Source organism: Lontra canadensis, unplaced genomic scaffold (genome assembly GCF_010015895.1).
Source record: "Lontra canadensis isolate GAN:19392208 unplaced genomic scaffold, GSC_riverotter_1.0 scaffold32, whole genome shotgun sequence".
NCBI lineage: Eukaryota > Metazoa > Chordata > Mammalia > Carnivora > Mustelidae > Lontra > Lontra canadensis.
Genome location: NW_022631026.1, coordinates 11,096,237 through 11,120,516, shown reverse-complemented (window position 1 = coordinate 11,120,516; position 24,280 = coordinate 11,096,237). Strand labels below are relative to the sequence as shown.

The following is a 24,280-nucleotide window of genomic DNA, read 5'->3' as shown; positions in this document are numbered from 1 at the left end:
GTTTTATATCTTAATCTTTCCCCGTTTTGTTTGTTTTGCCTAGTTTATTTCATATGGACTACTCCCCTGTCTTGATTTATTACAAAGGTCAATATTTGATTTCTTTTTTCCTGGCAGGATTTCAGGAGGGTAAGTGGGGCTCACTTGGCGCCATAGATTTGAAATTATCATTCACTAAATGCTTATTACATGATATCAATTTGTCACAAGTCGAATTCTCTTTCTTACTCTTAAAGCTTTCACTTTATGGCCCAGCAGCTATGTAAATTGTAGGTGTTTTTAATGGGGGGGGGTCTCTGTAAAATTTTGGAATTGTAACTATGTATCAAACTACAGAAAAAAAGGCCTGTTCTGGGTTCTGCAATCACATACACTTCTTGATAGTAGTCAACTGGGAGATGGATGACTGGATTAAGGTTTCAGAATGAAAATTGTTATAAAGCACGGGGTATGTGTAAATGCCCTGTTGTGCCTGACAAAAATATTGCTAGGTTGTTTGTTTTTTCCATTATGCAGTCTTTTTTAAATGAAAGAAGCTGAAATATTCATCACATTTTTATTTATTTTTGGTTACTCTAGTAATGTGAGTCCGTGATATATATCATCTACAAGGATCTTATAAATGTGAAACAAATCAGCCAGAGTGGGGTTGGAATAAATTGGTATTGTATAAACTCAAGGTTTTATGAAATTCATTGTTTTGCCTGATGCTGCAAGCACTGTTGAAGAAGAAAAATCGAGGTGGTAAATTGGGGAATAGGAAACAAAAATTAATCGAGCAGCTTCAGGTTAACTCTGTGGATTTGCTGATTTCGACCATTTCCTTCTTTACATGCCCTCACTGCCTGATGAATGTATTTTATTCCCCTCCCTCAGACTCTGTCCTCTGCCTGCTCCCCTTTGAGACTCACCCCAGAACCTCCCTGCTTTATCTTTTCTGTTCTTCGGATTCGCCGTTAATAGTGGTTTAGATTACACCTTGATTACAACTAAGGAATTTCTTGTCTCCTCGGTGTTCTTAGAGGGGACTGCAGTCAGCCTGTAGAACTGTGTGCTCAGTGGGGATTCCCACGTAGTGCCTCTCTCTGGCCGTCTACAGTTGATTTTGGGAGTCCTAGTCACAGAGAAGGGCACGCAGTGTGAGCTGAGTTCTAGTAGAAGACTTTATCTGTGTATTTTTAAATGACATTGCTTCCAACAGAATATAGCTTTTTTGTTTTTAATTTCATTGTGAATTTCTACAAGCAAAATGGGACATACTCTGGACACCTGGGTGGCTTAGTTGGTTAAGCCACTGCCTTCAGCTCAGGTCGTGATCCCAGAGTCCTGGGATCGATGAATGAATGAATGAATGAATAAATAAATAAATAAAATCTTAAAAAAAAAAGGTTGAACATACCCAATTTTAAATGTCCAGAAGTTCCTTGATAACTACACAAAGAGTGTTTGAAGGTAACTTCTTTTAGACACTAATTTACATCTCAGCAGTGACAAACAATAGAGAATATGCCTTCTTTCTCTGATCCCTTTGAGAAGAGACCCATGCCCAGAATCCTTGATGACTTTTTGGTACTGATCCTAAGTGTGTGAATCAGTGATTTGTTTCTGTAAGTGTTCATAATTGTGCAATTGAGCACTGCCTACTTTCTCTCATGCCCATGAGTTTTATGGAATGTAAACTCTCTATCAGTAAAACTGTAGTAAATAAGGAATGAATAAGAAAAAAAAAAAAACAACCCTACACAAGCATTCATTTGAACATTTTTGATGTTAAGAAAAATACTCAGCTTTATGTTAAGAAAGATACTCCTGCTGTCTGTGGGGAAGAGCCGTGACTAATAATGTGTGTCACAGTTGTACAAAGGGAGAATCCAAACATTTGGGTGGTGGCAAAATTTTTTTTTTCTCTCAGTCAGCTGTTTCAGGGCAAATACAGTTTATACAGAAAGAACTCGAGACAACATTTTTAGGGAATAATAAGCTATGGTTGCCTTAAACTAGGTTACAATCAGATTACGAAGGTCTCCGTTTGGAGAGTAGTTAGGAATCGATGCACCAGTTGGAGGCGCTGCTGATCTCAGGGAGGCTCAGGGTGGACTGGGACGTGGTCTCCAGAAGGCTCTTCATTTTCAGGGGAGCCTGAGGAATACCAGCAGGCACTGCAGCTTCACTGTTCATGGGCTATGCCTTATGTAGGTTGACTTGGTCATCTCCTGTGGGTTTCTGATTTCCCCTACACAAAATCGTAGCCATTTTAAATACACAAGCCCTTTATACTCATGGGGTAAAGGCAGCTGCCCAAATAAAACTGCTTGGTGGGAAATAAAAAACGTTTGTTGTGTGAATGAGCTCTCAAATGACAGGATGATAACTTCCACTGCAACAGAACGGAAGGAAAACAGTCTTGGAGATAGAAAGGGTGCTGAAGGGCCACAGTCTCTTCTTAATACATCACTTTCGTCTAGGAAGTTGTACATGGGTGCCTCAAATGTTTAAATTTGATCTTGTGAAGAGGGTAGTGTTGCGTGTTCCCTACCTTAAAGGTTTATCCAAGAGCTTAGCGTATTTTATTCTCCTACTATGAGGTAGAACTTCTGTTAAGATCTGTGAGATGCACGTGGAAGCCAGTCAGTGGATTTTCACAGCCATTACATTGCTGTAACATTGCCCATCTTTCTGGTTCCTAAGGTTGTACGTATTCTCTGAGAATCATGGCATTGCTAAGTGAAAAGATGTGCTCTATTGACAGCTGGAGGACCAGTTAAGGATAAATGGCGTTAAGATATTTTTCATAAACCGTAACTAGATAAGATTAATAATTTTATGAAGGATCACTTCTAGAAAAGGAAAGAGAGTCCTGTAGTTGTGATCATTGCCGATTATCTCCCACCGCAGTGAGAGAGTGCATTTGGCCTTTGATAATGTGGGTGCTATTGGCATTTGAGAGATGAATGTGTAGCTTTGTACCTGAGAAGTGTGAATGTCAGTAATTGAGTTGACCTTCTATTAAGGAGTTTTTCATTTTGCCTCTCAATTTCTCATTTCTCCAGCATGAGAAAATTCTCCTTTTTCTGAGTGCAGGTCAGTTTTTTGAGGAGAATTGAAGGCTGTAGTCTGTGGGGAGAGCTGCATGATCTCGTAGAGGTGAAAGCTCTTGGGTATGAATAAGGGACTTCTGAGCTTCACAGACTAAATTTTTTGGTTTTATAGGCGTTTCTTTTGGGGAGACGGGGAAGTGGGGAGTCTTGGCCGTAGCCCGTGATCTGTTTTCATCCAGAAGGTGTTAGAGAAAGGTAGTCATGTGTGACTCTGAAGTGTCCTTGGCCTTAGCAGCTTCTACCTGGCTGGCTTTTAAGTCGAAGATTTCATGTTTGAAGATTCTTTGATAGGAGGGGCTCATTCCCTTTATGTTACAGTTACATAGAAATAGGTCTTTGAAGACCTTTATAAATTTTTTACTCTGGTCAGCTGGTAAATCTATCATCTGGTTCCCGCTCCCGCTTGCCTCATATTTTTCTTTTGGAGTGTTTTGGTTATAGTTTAATTTGATATAACTTTATTTTTTCTTTTAACAAATTTTTATTATGGAAATGCTCAAGCATACACAGAAATTCAGTGACAGGTATAACGAATCTACCTATTACCCAGCGGATGTAGCTTTTTAGGCAAGATATTTTGTACCTTGTTTATACCCCCCATCTTCCAGTTATAAGGATTACTTTATAATTCCTCTGCAAAGCTTTATGAGAATGCAATTTTAGGAAGTAACTTGGGCCAGATTGAATTTTTTCTTCTACCTGGAGCGATGCTAGCTGTTGCTCATTCCCTTTGGGAGTAGAAAGCTGAAAGAAGACTCCTGAGTTATGTTTAGCTTATTTTATAGGAATGAGGGAGTGTCATTTAATTATGTTTTATGGACAAATAGAAAACTAAAACAATGTTTCTGACCTAATAGCATGTGTACTGGGTTAGGGGATAGGCGATCTGAATCCTGTTCTTGATTCTACTTATTAGCTGTGAAATTTCAAGATAAGTCATTCTTTCTGAACCAGGTGCTGGCATTGCGCTGGGCACAGACAGTACATGATTTTAGTAAGCTGCTCAAATACTTACGAGGTCTGGTGCAGACTACAGGCAGCATTTAACAGAGGAAGATTGTGGTAGAGGGTTTAGTAGAACGCATTCAAGACAGACCCATTGTCAGGGATACTTGGCAGGCCCCAGTACGGGTTCAAAGACCAAACTTCTTTTCCTGGGAGAAAAGTTTGAGAAAGAGTTTAGTAATTGAACTACTTATACTGGAGTAGAAGGGGAATTTGGTTTCAGACCCTGGATAGTTCTGGAATCAGGATCCAAGGTAGACATGGAGTGGACCAAATGGGCGGATGCTGAACGTACTGGGCCTTTGCAGCCGTGTTGCTTAAATCAGTCCTGGGGATTGGGAGGGAATGAAGTCTTCAGATGATCACTGGCATCAGCTGTGGGTTGAGGGAAGGACACAGGGTCAAAGACCTCTGGGAAATCTAAATTAACTTGTTAATTAGTATTTCTGTGGACATTCTGCTTACCGGGGTAGCAGTTCTCAACAAGGTCTGGACAACAGAATCACCTACTGGAAAACAAGTTTTAAATATGCATATACCGAGGCTGTGCTGTTAGAGGCTTGATCAGGTAAGGTATAGGATGGGCTGGTAGCATCTGTTTGTTATAGGGATTCTGACCCCCCACCACTTTTATTAAGACTTTGAAAAATTAAATAAAATGAATAAAACTCTTTTTCCTATCCTTGCTATTGAAGTTGCCCCAATGAAGGATAGGAATAAATTTCATTTGAGGTGTTACCGCCTTTCCATGGCTTATGGCTGCCTAGGATACTGGATCAAGAAGCGCTGTGAGCCCAGTTCTGTAGTTTACCGACTTCCGTTCTGGATTACTCTAGACCTATATAAATTCTTATATTTCTCAAAATACCCCCCCTTTTTTTCCTTAAGATTTTATTTATTTATTTGACAGAGAGGGACACAGTGAGAGAGGGACCACAAGCAGGGGGACTAGGAGAGGGAAAGCAGGCTTCCTGCTGAGCAGGGAGCCTGATGTGGGGCTCGATCCCAGGACGCTGAGATCATGACCTGAGCTGAAGGCAGACGCTAAACAACTGAGCCACCCAGGTGCCCTTGTAATAATTATTATTTAAATATTTGGTAAAATTCCTCTGGGAAGCCATCTGGTCCTGGACTCTTGTTTGTTGGAAGATTATTGGTTACTGCTTCAGTTTCTTTGCTCTTATGGGTCTGTTCAGGCTTTTTCTTTCTTCATCTTTCAATTTTGGCAGTTTATATGTTTCTACGGATGTATCCATTTCTTCAAGATTGTCTAATTTGTTGGCATATAATTGCTCATAATATTCTCTTATAATTGGCTGAAGAGTTGTATGGATGGAAGGCCTGAACCAGGTTGTTTGTTTTTTTCTTCAAATCTGTCTTACACGAAATTACAGTCTCGTTAACCTCTGGGACTATAAAGTACCTTCAGGGCAGGGACAATTTGGTTCCTTACACAGCATTTCTTATACTGTCAACACAGTCCCTTGCAAAATTTGGGTACTTTTTAGATGGACATGGGATTGACTTAACCTGAAGTTCTTAAGATTATAACTGAGACATTTTAGAGTCCTTTGCTGATCACCATATACTTAATGAATCTCAGTCTTCACAATTCAGTAAGACGGTATCCTAACTGCTCTTGTGTAGATGAAACTGAGCTCTGAGAAGTTGAGACTCTGTAAGATGATGCGACTGTTATGTGGTAAGACACTGTTATGTGTCTTCTGATAATCACGCTCTGTAGGCTTTTCTCTGTACCCGGGATTGGAAAACTGTGGCCTGTGGCCAAATCTGACCTGTTTCTGTGTAGTCTGGGAGCCAAAGCTGGATTTTAACATTTTTTTAAGTGTTTGGGGGGAAAAAAAAAAGAATATCTTATAGCCCATGAAAACTATATGAAATATAAATTTCAGTGTCCACAAATATAATTTTATTACAACTTGTCACACTTTAAAAATATATATATATATATATTATCTATGCTTTTTTGTACTAGGACAGAGTAGTTCTGAAAGAGACCATTATGGCCCACAGATCTTAAAATATGTGTTGTCTCTCTCTTTTTTTTTAAAGACTTTATTTATTTGACACAGAGAGTGAACGAACACAAGCACAGGGAGTGGGGCGAGTGACAGGGCAAGGGAGAAGCAGGCCTCTGCTGGGCAGGGAGCCTGATGTGAGGCTCGATCTCAAGACCCTGGGATCATGACCTGAGCTGAAGGCAGACGTTAGTTAACTGACTGAGCCACCCAGGCACCCCTATTCTCTGTTTTTTTTTTTTTTTTACAGAAAATGTTTGGTGATGTCTACTCTGTGCCAGCCAACCTTCTATCTGGGTATGGGTTCAATTCTGCTTAGAAGATGTAAAATAAGGAGTATTGAACTTCATATATAGATTTCCTTACACCCCCTGGTTCTAAATTCTAAATTGTATTTTAAGGAGTTTCTAACCAGCTACGACTCAGTTTTAAATACATTAAATGTATAATTATTAAATTGCTAGAAAAATGTGATGACTTTTATTACTAAACTAAGCACTCTTTTCCCATCCAAGAAAAATCCTCATTGTTTTGCCTTCAACAACTAACCATTCATGAAAATCAGTTTTCTGTGATCATTCCTAAGTTGGATAGACTGAATAGTGTCATGCTTCATAATTTGTTTTCTAGTGAACTGTGCCCTCCAGAGCTCACATTACAGATTCAAGCATGATGTAAAGCTGCGCTCTCATGTGGTCTCTGTACCGGCAGCATCAGAATCACTGGGAGACATTGTCAGACATGTGGACTCTTGGACTCCATCCTAGGCCTACCAAATGTAGACCTCTGGGGAAGTGGCCCAGCTTTCTGCTTTTACAAGCACTGTGGTTGATTCTGATGCATACGTGTGTCTGAGAACCACTGATGTAAGGAGTCACGATTTTGAATGTTTTTTTTCCTATAAGCCCTTTATCTAATAAATAGACACAAGCAGAATTCTAAATTTTGAAGTGGTAAGATTTTTGAAATAAAAAATGTGTAAGCTATACCAAAAATGAGTTAAAATGGGGAAACAGTTTCCATTATTCCAAGAGAGGACTAACTTCTAGCTGTGAAATAGTAGGTAACAATTTTTGAGCCCTTGCTTTGACAGGCACAGATCTGAAGCCCTTCTTAAGCTTGAGACCTGCAGTTTCTTCTTTCTTCCCCTTCTGTGGGTTGTATGCTGCAAGCCCAGTGGTCATTGGAGGAGCGGGTACAGGTGTCTCCTTGTGTTCCAGACTTCCATCTTTCCTTGGCTGTAAGAAGTTTTTTTTTGTTTTTTGTTTGTTTTTTTTTTTTGGCTTTAAGAAGTTTTGAGCCACTAGATGGCAGAGTCTTCCAACAGTTATTAGATGAAAGACCCTTCTTAATAAACCATCTGTGATCCTTCTTGGAAATAATTTGTAGTGTCTCCTTCAGCATTCCCAGTTCATCAGGATCATGTGCGGTGTGCTGCGGAGGGACACACATTCTATCCCTACCTCCCTTTCCTTGGACGGCCTTGACCACCCCATGTCACTGCCCGTTGTTCTGCGCCAGCCTCTGCCTTTACGCCCGCTCATTGAATTCACCCCTTCTGGTGTTTTCGGCTTCATCAGTCACAGTTTATTTTTGTTGTCTGATCCCTGTGTTCCTGCTCTGAGTTTTAGACTCTTAGCCTGTCAGAGCTGGAAGAGAGCTTCATCCATCATTTGGCTCAGCCCTTTCATTTCTCAGGTGGGAGAGCTGAAGCCTGGGGAGGTTAAGCCAAGGACAGGGACTGTGTCTTATTTATCTTTGTGCCCTGTAGTGCTTTGCACGTAGCGTGCAGATAGAGGTTTCTTGAGTGGAGCAATTGTGGTAAACGCTGTGGAGAATACAGATACAATCTCTGTGCCCAAGTGGCTCCAGGTTTACAAATGGAGGCATGACTTCAATGACTGTTCCAATATACAGGGAGAAAGTGCTAAGTGCCCAGGGAGGGAGCAAGACAGACTATTTTGTAATGTCAAGGACCCCTTGGAACTTTGTCTCCTGATCCTCCTGCTTCCTTTTATAGGCTAGAAGCGTGCACCGCGTTCATTTTTCTCCAATCACGCCATTTTACAAACTAGACTCTGTTCTTTGACATCGAGTTCCCTTGACTTAGGATGCTCTTTACCTGATCCCTTTATCTGTCTGGGAAATTGTTTGAAGAGTAAACTTTTTGCTGATGTCAAGCCTGTGAAGCCTTTTTTTGGCCTTTTCCTCCATGCAGCTTACTTATCTGTCCTTTGGACTGTCTTTATACCTAACTCCAAGGCCATTGACGGGGTCCTATGCAGTAGTGGCTTGTGTTGACTTGTCCTATCCCCTGGAGTGACTGTGCTCGTTTTCATTCCTGTGTGTCAATAGATCTCCAAGGCCATCCGAGGAACGGAAGGTAGGGAGGGACAGGAAGCCTCAAAGGCCATCCATGAAACGGAAGTTAGGGACAGGAAGCGCGCCCCTAAGCACCACACCGTGTTGATCCTGACGAACCGGGAAAGCTAAATGTGACACCACAAATTGAAGCCAAGAAGAATTATAAACGGTTTATTAAAAAGCTTCTTCAGTTGCTTAGCATAGTCCTCATTGCTTAGCACACAATTTGCATGTAGCAAATATTGGTGGGATGTAGGGTATGTATTTTTTTTTTTAATATTTTATTTATTTATTTGACAGATCACAAGCAGGCAGAGAAGCAGGCAGAGAGAGAGAGGGAAGCAGGCTCCCCGCCGAGCAGAGAGCCCGATGCGGGGCTTGATCCCAGGACCCCGGGATCATGACCTGAGCCAAAGGCAGAGGCTTAACCCACTGAACCACCCAGGCGCCCTAATGTCTTAAGATTACATTTGTTGCAGAGGTATTAGAATCTAAGACCCAAGATTTTCCTATTTTCCACAAAATTTTGAGGCCAAAGATTATTGGGCAAGTTAATCTCTCTCTTTCTCTCTCTGTCTGCCTCCTTCCTTCCCTCTTTTTTGATAAGAAATACAGTTTTAATTCATACACATCATGTGCTTTAGTCTAGAGAACTTAATTTGTACTCTGGAGAATCTCTTTTGGTTTATTGTTTTATTTTTATTTTTATTTTTAAGATTTTATGTATTTATTTGACAGAGATCACAAGTAGGCAGAGAGACAGGTAGAGAGAGAGGAGGAAGCAGGCCCCCTGCTGAGCAGAGAGCCCGATGCGGGGCTCGATCCCAGGACCCTGAGATCATGACCTGAGCCGAAGGCAGAGGCTCTAACCCACTGAGCCACCAGGCGTCCCAGTTCATGTTTTTATAGAAAAATTTTAAAACAGTTACTTCAAGATGTGATTCTTAAAGTAAGCACCTAAGAGCCCAGTATATTTATTTTGTATATTTAAGGAGGTAATGGTTACCACTGCATGTAAGTATTCTGGATGGAGGAAATTACTGCAACAGAACAACATTAATGTTAAAGCCTGGTGGTGGGTACTAAGGAGGGCATATATTGCATGGAGCACTGGGTGTGGTGCATAAACAATGAATCTTGGAAACTGAAAAAATAAAGTAAAAAAAAAAAGTTATTTTCTACACTATTGTCTGTTTGTGGACTTACTTTCTGTGAAAATCTAACAGTCCCTTCAGGAGTAAATCAAAGAATGCTTAAGTGGTAGCCATTAATGTATAAACAACCTCAAAATGTCACAAAGTAAATGATATGCTAATTTTATTTTCAGTATTTAGCTAGACTTGTGGTGTGGTGTTCTGTGTTAGAGCCAATTTACTGAATTTTCTCTCCTGGACTTCATTAACTGGAAAAATTTATGTACATAATTGGGGATACTCTATCTTGACATTCTCCTTTTTAGGCTAAAGAGAGAGAGTGATGTAATGAACACCTAAGTACCTACTGAGAATTAACAAATACTAAGATTTTCTTTTTTACTTAAGGTGTGTGGGTGTGTGTACATACAGATAAGTGAATAAAAGGCAATATAAACAAAACTTCCTACTTCCATTGCTTTGTCTCACTATCCCTTTCTAGAGGTCACTACTCATGATTTTGTTGTGTAGTCTATCTATCTATCCATCCATCCGTCTATCTTTCTACTGTAGTTACATTGCATGTTTCCCTGAACAACTTACTGAATTTATCCATCCCTTGTAAACATTTAAAATACTTCTAATTTTCCTTTATTATAAATAGTGCTGCATGAAATATTCTTTGACCAAGAGATAAATATACCCGTACAAGAAATTTCTCTAGCGTTTCCTAGGAAAAGTTTGTAGGATTGTTAGGTGTATGTGTTTGTTTGGTATTGTCATATCACTCACCAAAATGATTGCTCCAGTTTACAATTTCATCAGTACCTTATAAGAGATACTGTGTCCTTAAACATACTCTGTATTGTTTTACTGATTTTTTTTTTTTTTTGTAAACATAAACTATATGCCCAGCATGGGGCTCGAACTCACAACACCAAGATCAAGAGTCTCATGCTTTACCCACTGGGCCAGCCAGATGCCCCTAAATCCTAAATCTCTGCTGTTTTCATCCACATTATTGACTTGGATTTCACCTTTCATGACTTGCTTTATTCTTTGTCTGTTTTTCTTTTGGGCTGATTGTGGTATGTAAATTGCTTGCTAATACTATTACTCTTTTTTTTTTTTAAAAGATTTTATTTATTTATTTGACAGACAGAGATCACAAGTAGGCAGAGAGGCAGGCAGAGAGAGAGGGGGAAGCAGGCTCCCTGCTGAGTAGAGAGCCTGATGTGGGGCTCGATCCCAGGACCCTGGGATCATGACCCGAGCCGAAGGCAGAGGCTTTAACCCACTGAGCCACCCAGGCGCCCCTGCTAATACTATTACTCTTATGTACTTTCCTGGTGTGTGATTTATCTTTGTATGGATAGAAGTTTTAGATTTCAATATAGCGAATTTGGAAGGAGAATGTCTTAATGACACTAGGTAGGAAAGCATTTGCAGGCCAAGATGCACATAGCACAGGTCATAAAGGGAAAGATTATCGGTGTGGAATGGAGTGGGCTTTTCTTAGACCTGTACATGCCCTTGTGAATTTTAGACTTGTTTAGTTCTGTCACATCAGTTTCAGTTCCACGAAAGATTCTGTTGGGATTTTATTTGAAATTGCATTCAATTTATAGGTTAAGGAGCATTGACATCTTTAAGGTTTTGAGAGTTTGTCGAAGAGCATGGCATTTTTCTCTCTTTATTCATGGCTTTGTCTTTCACTAATACCTTGAAATTTTTTCCCCAATACTTTCCTTTACCAGATTATCAGTTTAACATTATCTAGTGCTGTCTTTATCAGTGAATCACCCTCTTCCCCCATTTCTCCCCATCCCTGTGGCCATAAGCTTTCCCCTTCTTCCTACCTCATCTTCTGGTACTTACTGCGGAAACCTAGCAAGCATTGGGAAAGGTGGGGGGAGTGGAATCCCGATAGCACCTCTCCCTGTGCTACTTAAGGAGAAAGTTGGAGTTTTAAATTCACTCAGGAACCGTTTGTTCTATGTGCTGTGCTGGGTCTGGGACTTCTCTCCCCTCTTTTTCATTGACTGTTTTCATTCAAATTACATCATTTTACCATCTAGTGAGGACAGTACATGACTAGTGCCATCGTTCTGCTTCTTTTTCCACTCACTCCTCCATTGGGCATTAATGGAGGAGAGGTTGTTTGGAAGCAGATACTGAATCTCTTTTGTTCTTGATGGAGATTGTCATGTAGCCAATTTGATGTGTGCATGGCTATGGTATTTATCAAAAATCAGAGAGAGGAAGTATCTTCTAGTGTTAAGACCAAGAGATAAAAAAGCGAAATTTTAGTTAGCTTTGTATCTCCTTCAGTAGTCAGACAACTTAGTTCTATACATATGTATATATGTATGAACATATAAATATATATGATAGTTGTTACATATCATATATATATTTTTTTTGGTTCTCAAATAATCCTTTATTGACGTATTTTCTTTTGTAGTTCTTAACTAGTGGGACATTCCACTGCTTCACTGTGGATGTCATCTGTGATGTCATGAAGTGGTCACTGTTGATGTTCTCTGTGATGTCACAAGGATGGTGACCGTTAACATTGCAGCCCACAGATTGGGCAGTTTCTAGAATCTCTCTAATGGTTCCAGAGAGTTCTCTGGCTAAGGAATGGTACTGCATCAGTTGGGCAGGGTTGACAGTCTCATCAAAATGACACTTCCATGGGGCACCTGGGTGGCTGAGTGGGTTAAAGCCTCTGCCTTTGGCTCAGGTCATGATCCCAGGGTCCTGGGATCGAGCCCTGCATCAGGCTCTCTGCTCAGCGGGGAGCCTGCTTCCCCCTCTCTCTCTCTGCCTGCCTCTCTGCCTACTTGTGATCTCTGTCAAATAAATAAATAAAATCTTAAAAAAAAAAAAGTGACATTCCACCCTGCTAATGTTTTCCTACTTCTTTCTCTTGGTAGTTCCTCAAGGGCTTCGATAATCAGGGCAGAGGCAGAAGGTACCGTTTGAGTCTGTTCTGAAAGGTCCGTTTCACTGTCCTCCTCAGGCCCCTCTAACCACCAGTTGCCTTGGCGGTGTCGTCACCAAACTTTTTTGGAGATAAACCCAGGGGGCCAATTTTGGGGACCAGGGCGTGGCACGGACTTTGCTACCGGGTGCACCTCAGGTCTATCTTTGATCTCACTGGGCTCAAACTCAGGTGGCATGGCGGAGGCTGCGTCCGGATTCTGGATGACTGGAGAGACTGCAGCTTTGCTTCTGCCAACGCAAAGGCCGAAAACCACGTCTCCTTTTTTAAATCTGAAAATTAGATAGGTCCCCTCCATGACACAGTAGTGCAGATTAAATAATGTCCAGTTCCTTGAGAAAAGAATTATACTGTTCATGTAAATATATACATTGTACATTGAGCCGAGGAAAGTTAGTTATCAGGATCTGCTTTATCCTGGCCTTTTGGGGATCTGTTGAATTCTCAAATGGTGTTTTTATTTTTATTATAATTATAGGTTACTAATTTTTAAAGATATGTTTTATGAATCACATATTTCCTGTTTGAAAACATTGAGATTAAATTCAGAAATGTAGATAGGGGCACCTGGGTGGCTCAGTGGGTTAAGCCTCTGCCTTCGGCTCAGGTCGTGATCTCAGGGTCCTGGGATCGAGCCCCGCATCGGGTTCTCTGCTCGGCAGTGAGCCTGCTTCCCCCTCTCTCTGCCTGCCTCTCTGTCTACTTGTGCTCTCTCTCTCTCTCTGTCAAATAAATAAATAAATAAAATCTTTAAAAAAAAAAAAAAAAAGAAATGTAGATATTCAAAATTACCTGTTGCGTTTTTATTTATTCAGAGGACTGTTTTTTTTGTGTGTGTGTGTGTGTGTGTGTGTGTGTGTTAACTAATCTCTATGCCCGGTGGCTTGAACTCATGACCCTGAAATCAAGAGTCCCATGTCTGCTCCACCAACTGAGCCCCATCCAAGTGTTTCCAGGGTTGTTGTTGTTGTTGTTGTTGTTGTATAAACAAATTGACTTAAAAAAATTTCTTTGTGGAATATTTGAAGTCTGTTCTTACAGACAATAGATATTGACTCCTTTGTGCCAGTCATTCAGTTTCAACAGTCATTTCGTGGCCAATTTTGTTTCACAGATACCTATGAGATAGAGAGCCACCCCCACCCACCTGTTCTGGATGACTTCTAAGTAAAGCCTTTTGATACGCCAACACTGAAGAGCTGTACAAAGTGTTGTTTTCTTTTACCTTCCAACTTCTATACAGAACCCGACGTTTTTTAAGGTTCGGTTTTACTGTGAGCATGGTCTAGAAAAAGGGAAAGGCTGACTTGTGTGATGGAGTGCATCCTCTTATAAAACGGGAACGTGGTGATAACAGTACTATGTGTGTTTTGCTTTAAAAGGAGCTTGATAATTGTTTTCTGTCATTTGGAACAGTTGTAGTTCATGCTGGGGGAGCATCAGATGCGCAAGACCAGTGAAACCTGTGTCCTGTCTCTTCCCTTACTGTATTGCCTCATTGTCATTGGGAACAAAAATAATTCACTGGTAACTGTAGTGCTTCCTTTACTAGATCAGAACTTTACTTCCTAACTTTTCTCTTTCTTAGATGGATGATTATGATATCTATAACATAGTTCCCTGCCAGATTTAGTGAACATGACTTTAAAAATCATGACTGTGTTTGGTGACTGGTTAAAAATACTGTGTTGCATTCTAAGAGAGTAGATCTTTTTTTTTTTTTTTAAGATTTTATTTATTTATTTATTTGACAGACAGAGATCACAAGCAGGCAGAGAGGCAGGCAGAGAGAGAAGGAGGACGCAGGCTCCCCACTGAGCAGAGAGCCCGATGCGGGGCTCGATCCCAGGACTCTGGGATCATGACCTGAGCCGAAGGCAGAGGCTTTAACCCACTGAGCCACCCTGGTGCCCCTAAGAGAGTAGATCTTAAAAGCATTCATCACAAGGAAATAAAAAATTTTTAAACTGTGTATGGGGTGGATATTAACTAGACTTATGGTGGGGATCATTTCACAATATATACAAATTTTGAATCATTGTGTCATACACCTGAACTAATATAATGTTATATATCATCTGCACCTCAGTAAAAAAAAAAAATGGGTTTTATTATTATTGTTTTATTATTATTAATCAGTTTGTGTAGTGTCACAGAGCCTTTGAACTTTTAGTATGTTAGACTGTTTGCCCTGTTGGTACCTCCTCTCTAACTGCTAAGGAAGTAGAACAAACAGTAAACAAATCATAATGTACATCTGAACTGTTAAATAGTCTTGTTTCAGTATAGTTAGACCGCAGAGTTGCTGTCATGCAGGGCACTCCCAGCTGCCTTCGCTAACACCTGTAACTGTATACAACCCACTGCTGTAACGAATAGATACATACCTGGGTGTGGTGACAGGTCTGTGTGTTCAAGTTCACTGGTGTCGATACAGGTTTTTTAGTGTTCAGTGTTCAGCCTTAAAACATTTTTACTCTTTGTAAAATTCCCATCTGGATTTCAGGTACTTGAATGCTTAAGCTTTCCTCTGTATAAGTGAAGGTGAAAATTCTAATTGAAAAACCATTTGCTTTTTTTTTCTTCTAAAATATTGAACTTCTATATATATAGTATATAATAATTTTAGTATATAGTACTTTTGCTTTAGTTTTCTTTGGGAAGGTGACTGCTTCCGCTGTCCTTGTTTTGATGTCCCCTTATTCAGACCACAATATATCAGTTCTTATTTTTCTGGTTTTTTTTTTTTTTTAGACTTTTGCTGGTTGGTGGATGCGAAACTGCTGAAGTGGGCATATCAAAAGCTTCTAGCTATGGCCTGTCTGCCTGGAGAGTTCTTTCGGGATCGCCTTATTATAAGCAGGTTACCAATGGTGGAGACAGGGTCACTGCAGTAAGTATCTGGCATTTCACTTTGTGACTAGGCCTCAGGCAGGAACAGGATGAAGTACTTTGTCTCAAGCGAGAAAAGTGACTTCATGTGAAATTTTAGTACTTCTTTCTAATGTCAGAGTTATCTAAAGTGTTTTTGGTTTCACTTGGTCTCATTTTTATTAACAGCATTGGAAGATATTAGAAAAAGAACCTAACAGGAATCCTGTTACTTGCATTTGCTTATTGAGACGTTAATGTTTATTCAGCATTTTTTATGGGCTGACAACTGTCTTGACTCCTGTGGTGTGTATTAGCTCCCTTAACTCTCATGACTTCTTGGGGTAGGTATTGTTACTAGCCTGTCTATTGATGAGGGAGGTAGAGTGTAGTTTAGTAACTTCCCTGGGTCACTGAGCTAGTAAGTCGCAGAGTCAGAGTACAAACTCTGGCACAAGTTCCCCTGTTCAAGTTCTTTACCGCCACGGCACACTTGCTGATACTTTGGTCTGCATTCACCTGGATGACACCCAGCCTTTCATCCCTTTGTTCTGTAGCAGAGCCCTCCTGTATGCTGTAATAGTCAGTACACGCTAGGTTCTGCTGTGATAATCAAACCATCCCATGAACAGATGAAAACTCTGGCATTTCTGTGGGTTACCCTATAACCATTCATTCCTTATTTGTGGCCAAGTCTGTTCTTGGTGCCATGACTCCCCTGGACAGTTTGTTCCAAGTGATGACTAGAGAATCCACGCAGGCTGACAAACTCTTGAGGTTCAAGTATTTCAGTTTATAGGAGGGGAAAGAGAGGGTTAAAAGGTGGAACTTTTCAAACTAGAACTAACATTACCTGTGCTCACAGTTCATGTGTTCTAACTATTTGCGTGGTCCTTTTTACCTTCAAGGGCCCTGGGAAGTAGTAGTTCTGTGTGTCCAGAAAGGCAAGATAAAATACTATTTCCCTATGCAAACTGCTGGAAGTCAAGCACTCAATCACGGTTAGGTATCCTGTGCTTAGCACATTGCCTTACATATAGTGGACACTCAGATACTTCTCAAATGAGGGAAGAAACCAAGAACTTAAGGAAAACACGACATAAGTGAATGTGTCATGTTGTTTTTTCCTGCAGTGAATATATTTGTTCTATTATTTTTGTTTAAAATGCACTGATTTTAGGGGTGCCTGGGTGGCTCAGTGGGTTAAAATGCACTGATTTTAAATTAATCCTCTAAAACCACAAATGGTTAAAAGTTTGGTATAAAAAAGGAAATAATGAAGAAGTACTTTTTTTTTTTTTTTAAGATTTTATTTATTTATTTGAGAGAGAGAGCATGAGAAGAGAGGGGTCAGCGGGAGAAGCAGACTCCCCGCCGAGCAGGGAGCCCGATGTGGGACTCAATCCTGGGACTCCAGGATCATGACCTGAGCCAAAGGCAGTCACTTAACCAACTGAGCCACCCAGGCGCCCCTGAAGAAGTACTTTTAAAAAGAAATCTTAAGCAATGACTGAAAGCTTCATTCATTTTTTTTTCTTTAGCTTTCGATATATTTTGAAGTACGTGATTGTGAATTTAACCCAACAAAGTAGGTTTTTTTTTTTTTAATTAGCTCACCACCGTACTGGTTTCTATACCACTAGATATTATAACAGTTTGTATTTCTGCATGAATTTATAATCGAGGACTGTGCTTTGTGCTTTTCCTTCCATGCTTTACCCCTCTATCCATTCTAGATCCTGCCTCTTCTCCTGCAGGGTGCAGGGAGGAGTCCGGATTGAGTGTTAGTAGCCACACTTCACAGAAAAGGAGCCTAAGACCCCAGAACTAAAAATAGGGGAACGCAGGTGGAACAGATCTTCTAGTCACTGTTGAGTACCTTTCCCCACTCCCCATATGAAATTATATACAGATCAGTGGCCCTGTCAGATTTATCTCTGATGATTATCCCATAATTCATAAAGAGGTAGGAGTTGTTTATACATATTAAATATACTATTTCGCTTTTGCAGGGTTAGTCCTGTTTCTCTCTCTGATTTAATCCATACCCAGCTTGTAGTTTTTTCTGTGATATCCACCAGGGCAGATCTTGGAGTTTGAAACTGTTTTGGCTCTTGAATCAAAGTGTGATGTCTGCAACTGATTTTTAAATGGTTTCGTCAAAAACGTAATTTTTAAGTTTTATTTAAGTAATCTCTACACCCAACACAGGGATCGAATGCATAACCCCAAAATGAAGAGTTGCACGCTCTGTGACTGAGCCAGCCAGGCGCCCCAGTCAGACCCATAATTTAAAAGATGTGTGTACACACACAGAGATAAAGCAAGTGTGGCAAAGCGTTCATAACTGGTGAGCCCAAGCAGAAGGCATACTGGTGTTTTGTTGTGCATTCACTTTAGCCTCGCCATAGCTATGAAATTTGTCAAAATTAAAGGTTGAGGGGAAAAAAAGAAAGAAAGAAATAGGTAAGTGTGGAGAATTCAAGGAGAGATGCAGTAGGCAAATGGTGAAAGTCCATTTCAGTACAGGATAACTGGGCACGTGTGTGACAGAATGACCTGGGAAAGGAGGAATCCCCGAGTATGGTTGCATACCGTGAAACCTTCCTTCACCTTGGCTTGATTCTCTTGTGCTTTCACTTTGCTCCTCACTGAAGTATTAGAATCTGCTTTGCTATGGTCCTTACCTCTCTAGCTGAAGCTCCGGGATTGCAGTCTCTTAGAAGAAAATTGCCTGTGCACTGACAGAATAAGTGGGGAAAAACATTAAATTGCAAACTGAATGCTCGGCTGTATGATTAATTTCTTCAAATGCCGCAAGTGTATTTTAATTACGTTAGTGGCTATTAAATGTGTCCTGCTGCTAAACTTACAGTCATTCTGCATAGCCTGCCCCTGCCTTGAAGTTAATTTGAATTACAGGATTAGTTCTTTTGTCCAGTGGCAGATACTGCCCTCATCAAACTCGTTTGTTTAAGGTTGCTATTGTGTTGGGTGGATATTGATGAAAAAATGCTGCTGACATATACATTCTAGTCTCTCACAAGGCTGCTAGGTTGTAAAAAGGGACTTTGCAAGATTCAATATGTGCACTGACTAAAGTTTCCAAATTAATGTGAGATAGTTTTATTTATTCATTTGTTCAACATTGAATCACTGCTCTGGTAATAGGAAGGTAGCATCCCTCAAGGGGTTTTACTGTACTGGAGGATATAGCCATATCCACAAATAGGGGCAGTACACTGTAATAGTTACATTCTCTACTTCAGTAACTGGGAGAGAAGAGAGAACCCAGACTTGGGAGTCAGAAGTCTGGGATTGGAATTCTAGTTCATCACTTACACTTGTGTAGTAAGGCTTTTGACACAAATAAGCTAATATATGTGAAGGCCCTTGGTAAGCCATAAAATGATCTAGTGTTCATTATTATCTGTATTTTTAAGACCAGAATTTTAGAAAATATATAAAAATGAACAAAACGAATTTTTATGTTATTGACATTGCTGCTTTTTGGGTGAAGGATGTTTTTGTGGAAAGAACACAGGCTTTTTAGGGGCGCCTGGGTGGCTCAGTGGGTTAGGCCGCTGCCTTCGGCTCAGGTCATGATCCCAGGGTCCTGGGATCGAGCCCCGCATCGGGCTCTCTGCACAGCGGGGAGCCTGCTTCCCTTCCTCTCTCTGCCTGCCTCTCTGCCTACTTGTGATCTCTGCCTGTCAAATAAATAAATAAAATCTTTAAAAAAAAAAAAAAGAACACAGGCTTTTTGGAATCCTGTTTCCCTGAGAAATCCCATTTCCCTCAGAAAATAGAAATAATCAGAGAAATATTTTCACAGGATCCCACCCCTTTCCTGCATCTCTGTCTGTACATGGTACCTTTTCTCTCATATTTACAGACAAACTGTCTTTATACCAACTAAGACCAACCCATCTGTTTGTCCTCCAGATCTCACACTATTGCTTATTGATATTTTTCCTGCATCATGAATTTTGCTGTCGATTAGATTTATCAGCACACACAACATGCTTTTATTTTTCTGTCATAAAAACTGTTTGTTTCATTTGGTTTTGGGGGATTTAGACCCCGCTAAATCCTGTTACCACCCCCATTTATTTCCCTTTCTTCAACATGTTCAAGAGCTGCCCGTATTTGTTTACACTTCCTCTTTCTTTTTTCTCTTTTTTTTTTTTTTAAGATTTTATTTATTTATTTGTCAGAGAGAGAGAGATCACAAGTAGGCCGAGAGGCAGGCAGAGGCAGAGGGAGAAGCAGGTTCCCTGCCGAGCAAGGAGCCCTGATGTGGGACTTGATCCCAGGATGCTGGGATCATGACCTGAGCCGAAGGCAGCCGCTTAACCAACTGAGCCACCCAGGTGTCCCTCTTTTTTCTCTTGAATTTGAATTCACTTATGTGGGCATTTACCTCCATCATTTCACAGAAACTATCCTGGTGATGTTATCAGTGCCCTCCAGTATTTTACGTTTATCAGTTTTATCGTCTTCCTTCTTTTGTCTCTCTCTCTCCCTCCTTCTCTCCCTCCTTCTTTCCCTTTCTCTCCCTCTCCTTCCCTCCCTCCTCTCCTTCCTTTTAAAAAAGATTTTTATTTATATATTTGAGAGAGAGCTAGAAAAAACATGACTTGGGGAGAGGGAGAAGCAAGACTCTCTGCTGAGCAGGGAGCCCAATGCGGGACTCCATCCCAGGACCCTGGGATCATGACCTGAGTCAAAGGCAGACGCTTAACCAACTGAGCCACCTAGACGCTCCTGTTGGTATTCTTTAATCCCTGCTAATTGCTTTTACAAAAATCAGTTTATTTTCCTTTTTCCCTTTCTGTTCTCTTCCTTTTTTAAATTGTGTTATTGCTACATTGACAAAACTTGTAATTTTTGCACATTAGTTTCTACCTTCATCCTCACCTTTCTTTAGTCTTCGATGTCCGTGTCTTTTTCAGAATGCCATTACTTCTTTTGTTGAAATGTTCCCAGTCATCTCTTGGTTGGATGAAACTATTTTCTAGTAGATGTGGTTTGGTTTGTTTTTTAAGATTTTATTTTTAAATAATCTCTACACCCAGCCTGGGGGTTCAACTCACTACCATGAGATCAGGAGCTGCATGCTTTACTGGCTGAGCCAGTCAGGTGCCTCTCTTTTAGTAGACGTTCTAAGAAGGTCTCATAGGTAAAGTGTTCCTTAAGTTCTTGGATGTTCAAAATTGTTTTCTAATAGCCTGAATATTTGAAGGAAAAAGAGTCTGGATATGAAAACTTTAGCTTACCATTTCTTTCACTGAACTTAAAAAATAGCCACTACTCTATTATTGCTTTACTTTTTCTGTGGAATTTGAAACTTCTCACTTACATTAAATTATTTTCCCTACAAAGGGAAACATAGAAATAACATACAAATGTTATTTGGCCATTTTGCTTAGATTGCCTTAAGGATTTTCGTTTTCTCTGTGTGAAATTTAATAGTTTTCCTGGGATATTTCTTGGAGTTGATTCTTTTGGAAGGGGGGCTGATTTTCTCAGGTACCCCTGCTGGCTCTTTCAATGTATAAATTCATATCTTTTTCTATGTCTGGTGAGCTTTCTTAGATGATAACTTTGATAATGTTTTTAGAGAGATGTTATATCCCTTGGCTACCTTCCCTTGTCTGTCCTTCCCTGGCCCTGCAGTATTTTTACAGTCTGCTTTTGCTCACCACCAGGCCTTGTGGTAGGTGTCAGGGGGACGTGGGAGTTGGCAGGACCAGTAGAGATGACATCTGGGACTTGGTGATTTTTGTTTTTCTACTTAAAATTGTTTTGAAGTTTGGGTTATCTTCAGTCTTCAAGTTAAGTTGAGGGCACTTTTTTTTTTTCCCCCATTTATTTGAGAAAGAGAGCACATGAGTAATTGGAGAGACAGAGATAGAGAGGGAGAAGCGGGCTCCCTGATTTGGGGCTTGATCCTAGGACCCTGGAATCACAACCTGAGCCGAAGGCAGATACCCAACTGACTGAGCCACCCAGGCGCCCCTGAAGCCATGGTTTTCTTGTAGATCAACAAGTCTTTCTTCTCCTCCCTCCCTTCCTTTGATCCATCAATCCATTCATCCATCCAAGTAATCTCTGCACCCAGCATGGGGCTTGAACTCATGACCCTGGGACCAAGAGTTGTACACTCTACTGATAGTCAGCCAGGCACTTCATATTTTCTCTTCTTACTCTTTTTTATTGGAGGAAATATTGGAAGATATGGAGCTAGGCCATCACTAATGGCTTTAGCTACTTCGAAGTTCTGGTAGGAAAAATTTTAACCTCAACAAAACGGTACTCTTTTTTTGCCCTTTTCTCTTAAGGGAAAATTCATGTAATATAAAATCAACCCTTAATCATCTTTAAAGGATACAATTCACTTGCATCGAGTATATTGACAGTGTTGTGCAACCACCACCAGGATCTAGTTCCAGGATATTTTCATCACCCCAAAAGGAAACCTTATACCTATTAAGGTATAAAATCCCTGTTGTTCCTCCCTCCAGCTCTTGGCAGGCAATAGTTTATTTCTGTGGATTTACCTGTTCTTTTTCTTATAAATGGAATCATGAAATATGTGACCTTTTGTACCTGGTTTCTTTCACTTAGCGTAATATTTTGGAGGTTCATCAAACTTGTAGCATGTATCAGTGCTTCATTTCCTTTTGATGACCGCACAGTATTCCATTGTGGGGATATACTACATTTTGTTCATTCCTTCTTTAATGGTCATTTGAGTTGTTTCCACTTAATAGTATTGCTGTGATAATTTGTTTGGTATAGTATTTTTGTTTAAATACCTGTTTGTCATTCTTTTGGGTATATACTTAGGATGAAATGACTGGGTCAAGTGGTAGTTTCATGTTTAGCTTTTTGAGAAACAATCAAACTTTTCCCCAGCAGCTGTATGTTTTATGTTCCCTCAGTAGTGTACTAAATTCTCTGCAGCTCTAACAAAACTTGTTGTTTTCCATTTCTTAAATTACTGCCTTCTCCCCCTCTTGCTTTTATAAATGTATCTCTTAAATCTAAAGATGAATAGTCTTGTGTTATATTATTTCTAATGCTGGTTTCTAAATGTTGATTTTGGGGGGGTATTTTTCAAGCATAGGATCAATTCCTTAATGAATGAAATTTCTACTAGAAATTTTGACTTTTCCATAATGATGATGGGATAAAAATGATAACCTCGGCAATCTCATTTGAGAAGAGCTTGAGTGGCTTCTAATTCACATAGATTGTAGTAGACTTGTTATGTGTGCGTTTAAAAAAAAACAAAACATTTGAGTATGGGTGTATGTCGACAGATTTACCATTTGGATTTCTTTTTTCCCAAATAAAAATAGAGTCTCACCAAGATCTTGGATACCTACTGGTGATTTTCTCAACTATTTCTTTTTTTACTTTTAGATTTTATTTATTTATTTGTTGGGGAGGGAGGGGCAGAGGGAGAGGGGGAAGCAGACTGCCCAGGATCCCAGGACCCTGGGATCATGACCTGAGCTGAAGGCAGAGGCTTAACCGACTGAGCCATCCAGGCTCCCCTATTTTCTCAACTATTTCTTAAAATACTAGGTTTGCTATAGTTTGCATTTCATGATAAAGGAATTTTTACAGTGAGAAAGCATTCCATTAATTCTTCTTTGTCTGATGTGCATTTATTTTGCAGGTACCAAAGACATTGGGATTATTAAGGATGTTAAGTGTCAAGTTTTATAGTCGCCCAGGACAAGAACAGGTAATTCATAAGCTTAACCTGTGCTTCTCAGATATTTTCACCCTGAGTACCTTTAAAGGACAATTGAATGAACCTTGAATATACTTCATCTTTTTTTTTTTTTTTTTTTTAGATTTTATTTATTTATTTGACAGAGAGAGATCACAGTAGGCAGAGAGGCAGGCAGAGAGAGGAGGAAGCAGGCTCCCCGCTGAGCAGGGAGCCCGATGTGGGGCTCGATCCCAGGACCCTGGGATCATGACCTGAGCCGAAGGCAGAGGCTTAACCCACTGAGCCACCCAGGCGCTCCGAATATACTTCATCTTGATGTGCTCTTAATTTGCACAGTATGTGGGCATATACATAAGTAAAAATTCATGGGACTGTTTGCTGAAATTTCTGGGTTTTACTATATATCATTAGCTCAATAAGGAAACTTAAAAAAAAAAAAAAAGAATGAACCTAGTCCTTTTAAATCTGGGTCTGTAAGCCAAGGAAATCTCCTGGGATCATCATATTATCTGAAGTTTTTTGTTTTACAATACTTGTGAATTCTATATCCTTGTCCACAACATATCCTTTTCAGTTTGTTTTGTTAATTAAAAAAAAAAAAATGAGATTATTGAAGCTCCTAGAAGAAACAAGCCCTGTAGATTCTGGGCTTCAGGTACCATTGTTACATTGTTTTTTCCTCAGTAAGAGATGCTGGCTCTGTGGGAAGGATGCTTGTCGGTTTCATCCTGATGTGAGTGGGACACTCGGGCGTGGCCCCCGTGGGAGACCACGCCCCCGTGGGAGACGGTTCTATTCGCTCTGCGTCTGGCTCTTGCAAGAGTCTTGGCCCGTACGGAGGCATCGGATCATTCTCTTCCTGTTTTGGGGAGAACCAGACAACCTCATTTTTCTGTCTCTTCAATTTTTTTTTACTACGGCAAAGTAAATCCTAAAAATACAGAAATCATAACTAGGATGAGCATTTTGTTGCTGGGTTTGCCTTTAATATATTTAAAATTTTGAGTTCGTTA

The 24,280-nt window shown here is 40.2% G+C and overlaps 1 protein-coding gene across 1 annotated transcript in view; it reads left to right on the top strand.

The window, feature by feature from the left end:
* Positions 1-24,280, top strand: part of NBAS (NBAS subunit of NRZ tethering complex) — a 316,364-nt gene that overhangs the window by 34,512 nt on the left and 257,572 nt on the right. Inside the window, exons 10-11 of the mRNA XM_032866873.1 lie at positions 15,401-15,539; positions 23,208-23,276. Coding sequence (XP_032722764.1) covers positions 15,401-15,539; positions 23,208-23,276 — 208 coding nt within the window. The remainder of the gene's footprint in view (positions 1-15,400; positions 15,540-23,207; positions 23,277-24,280) is intronic.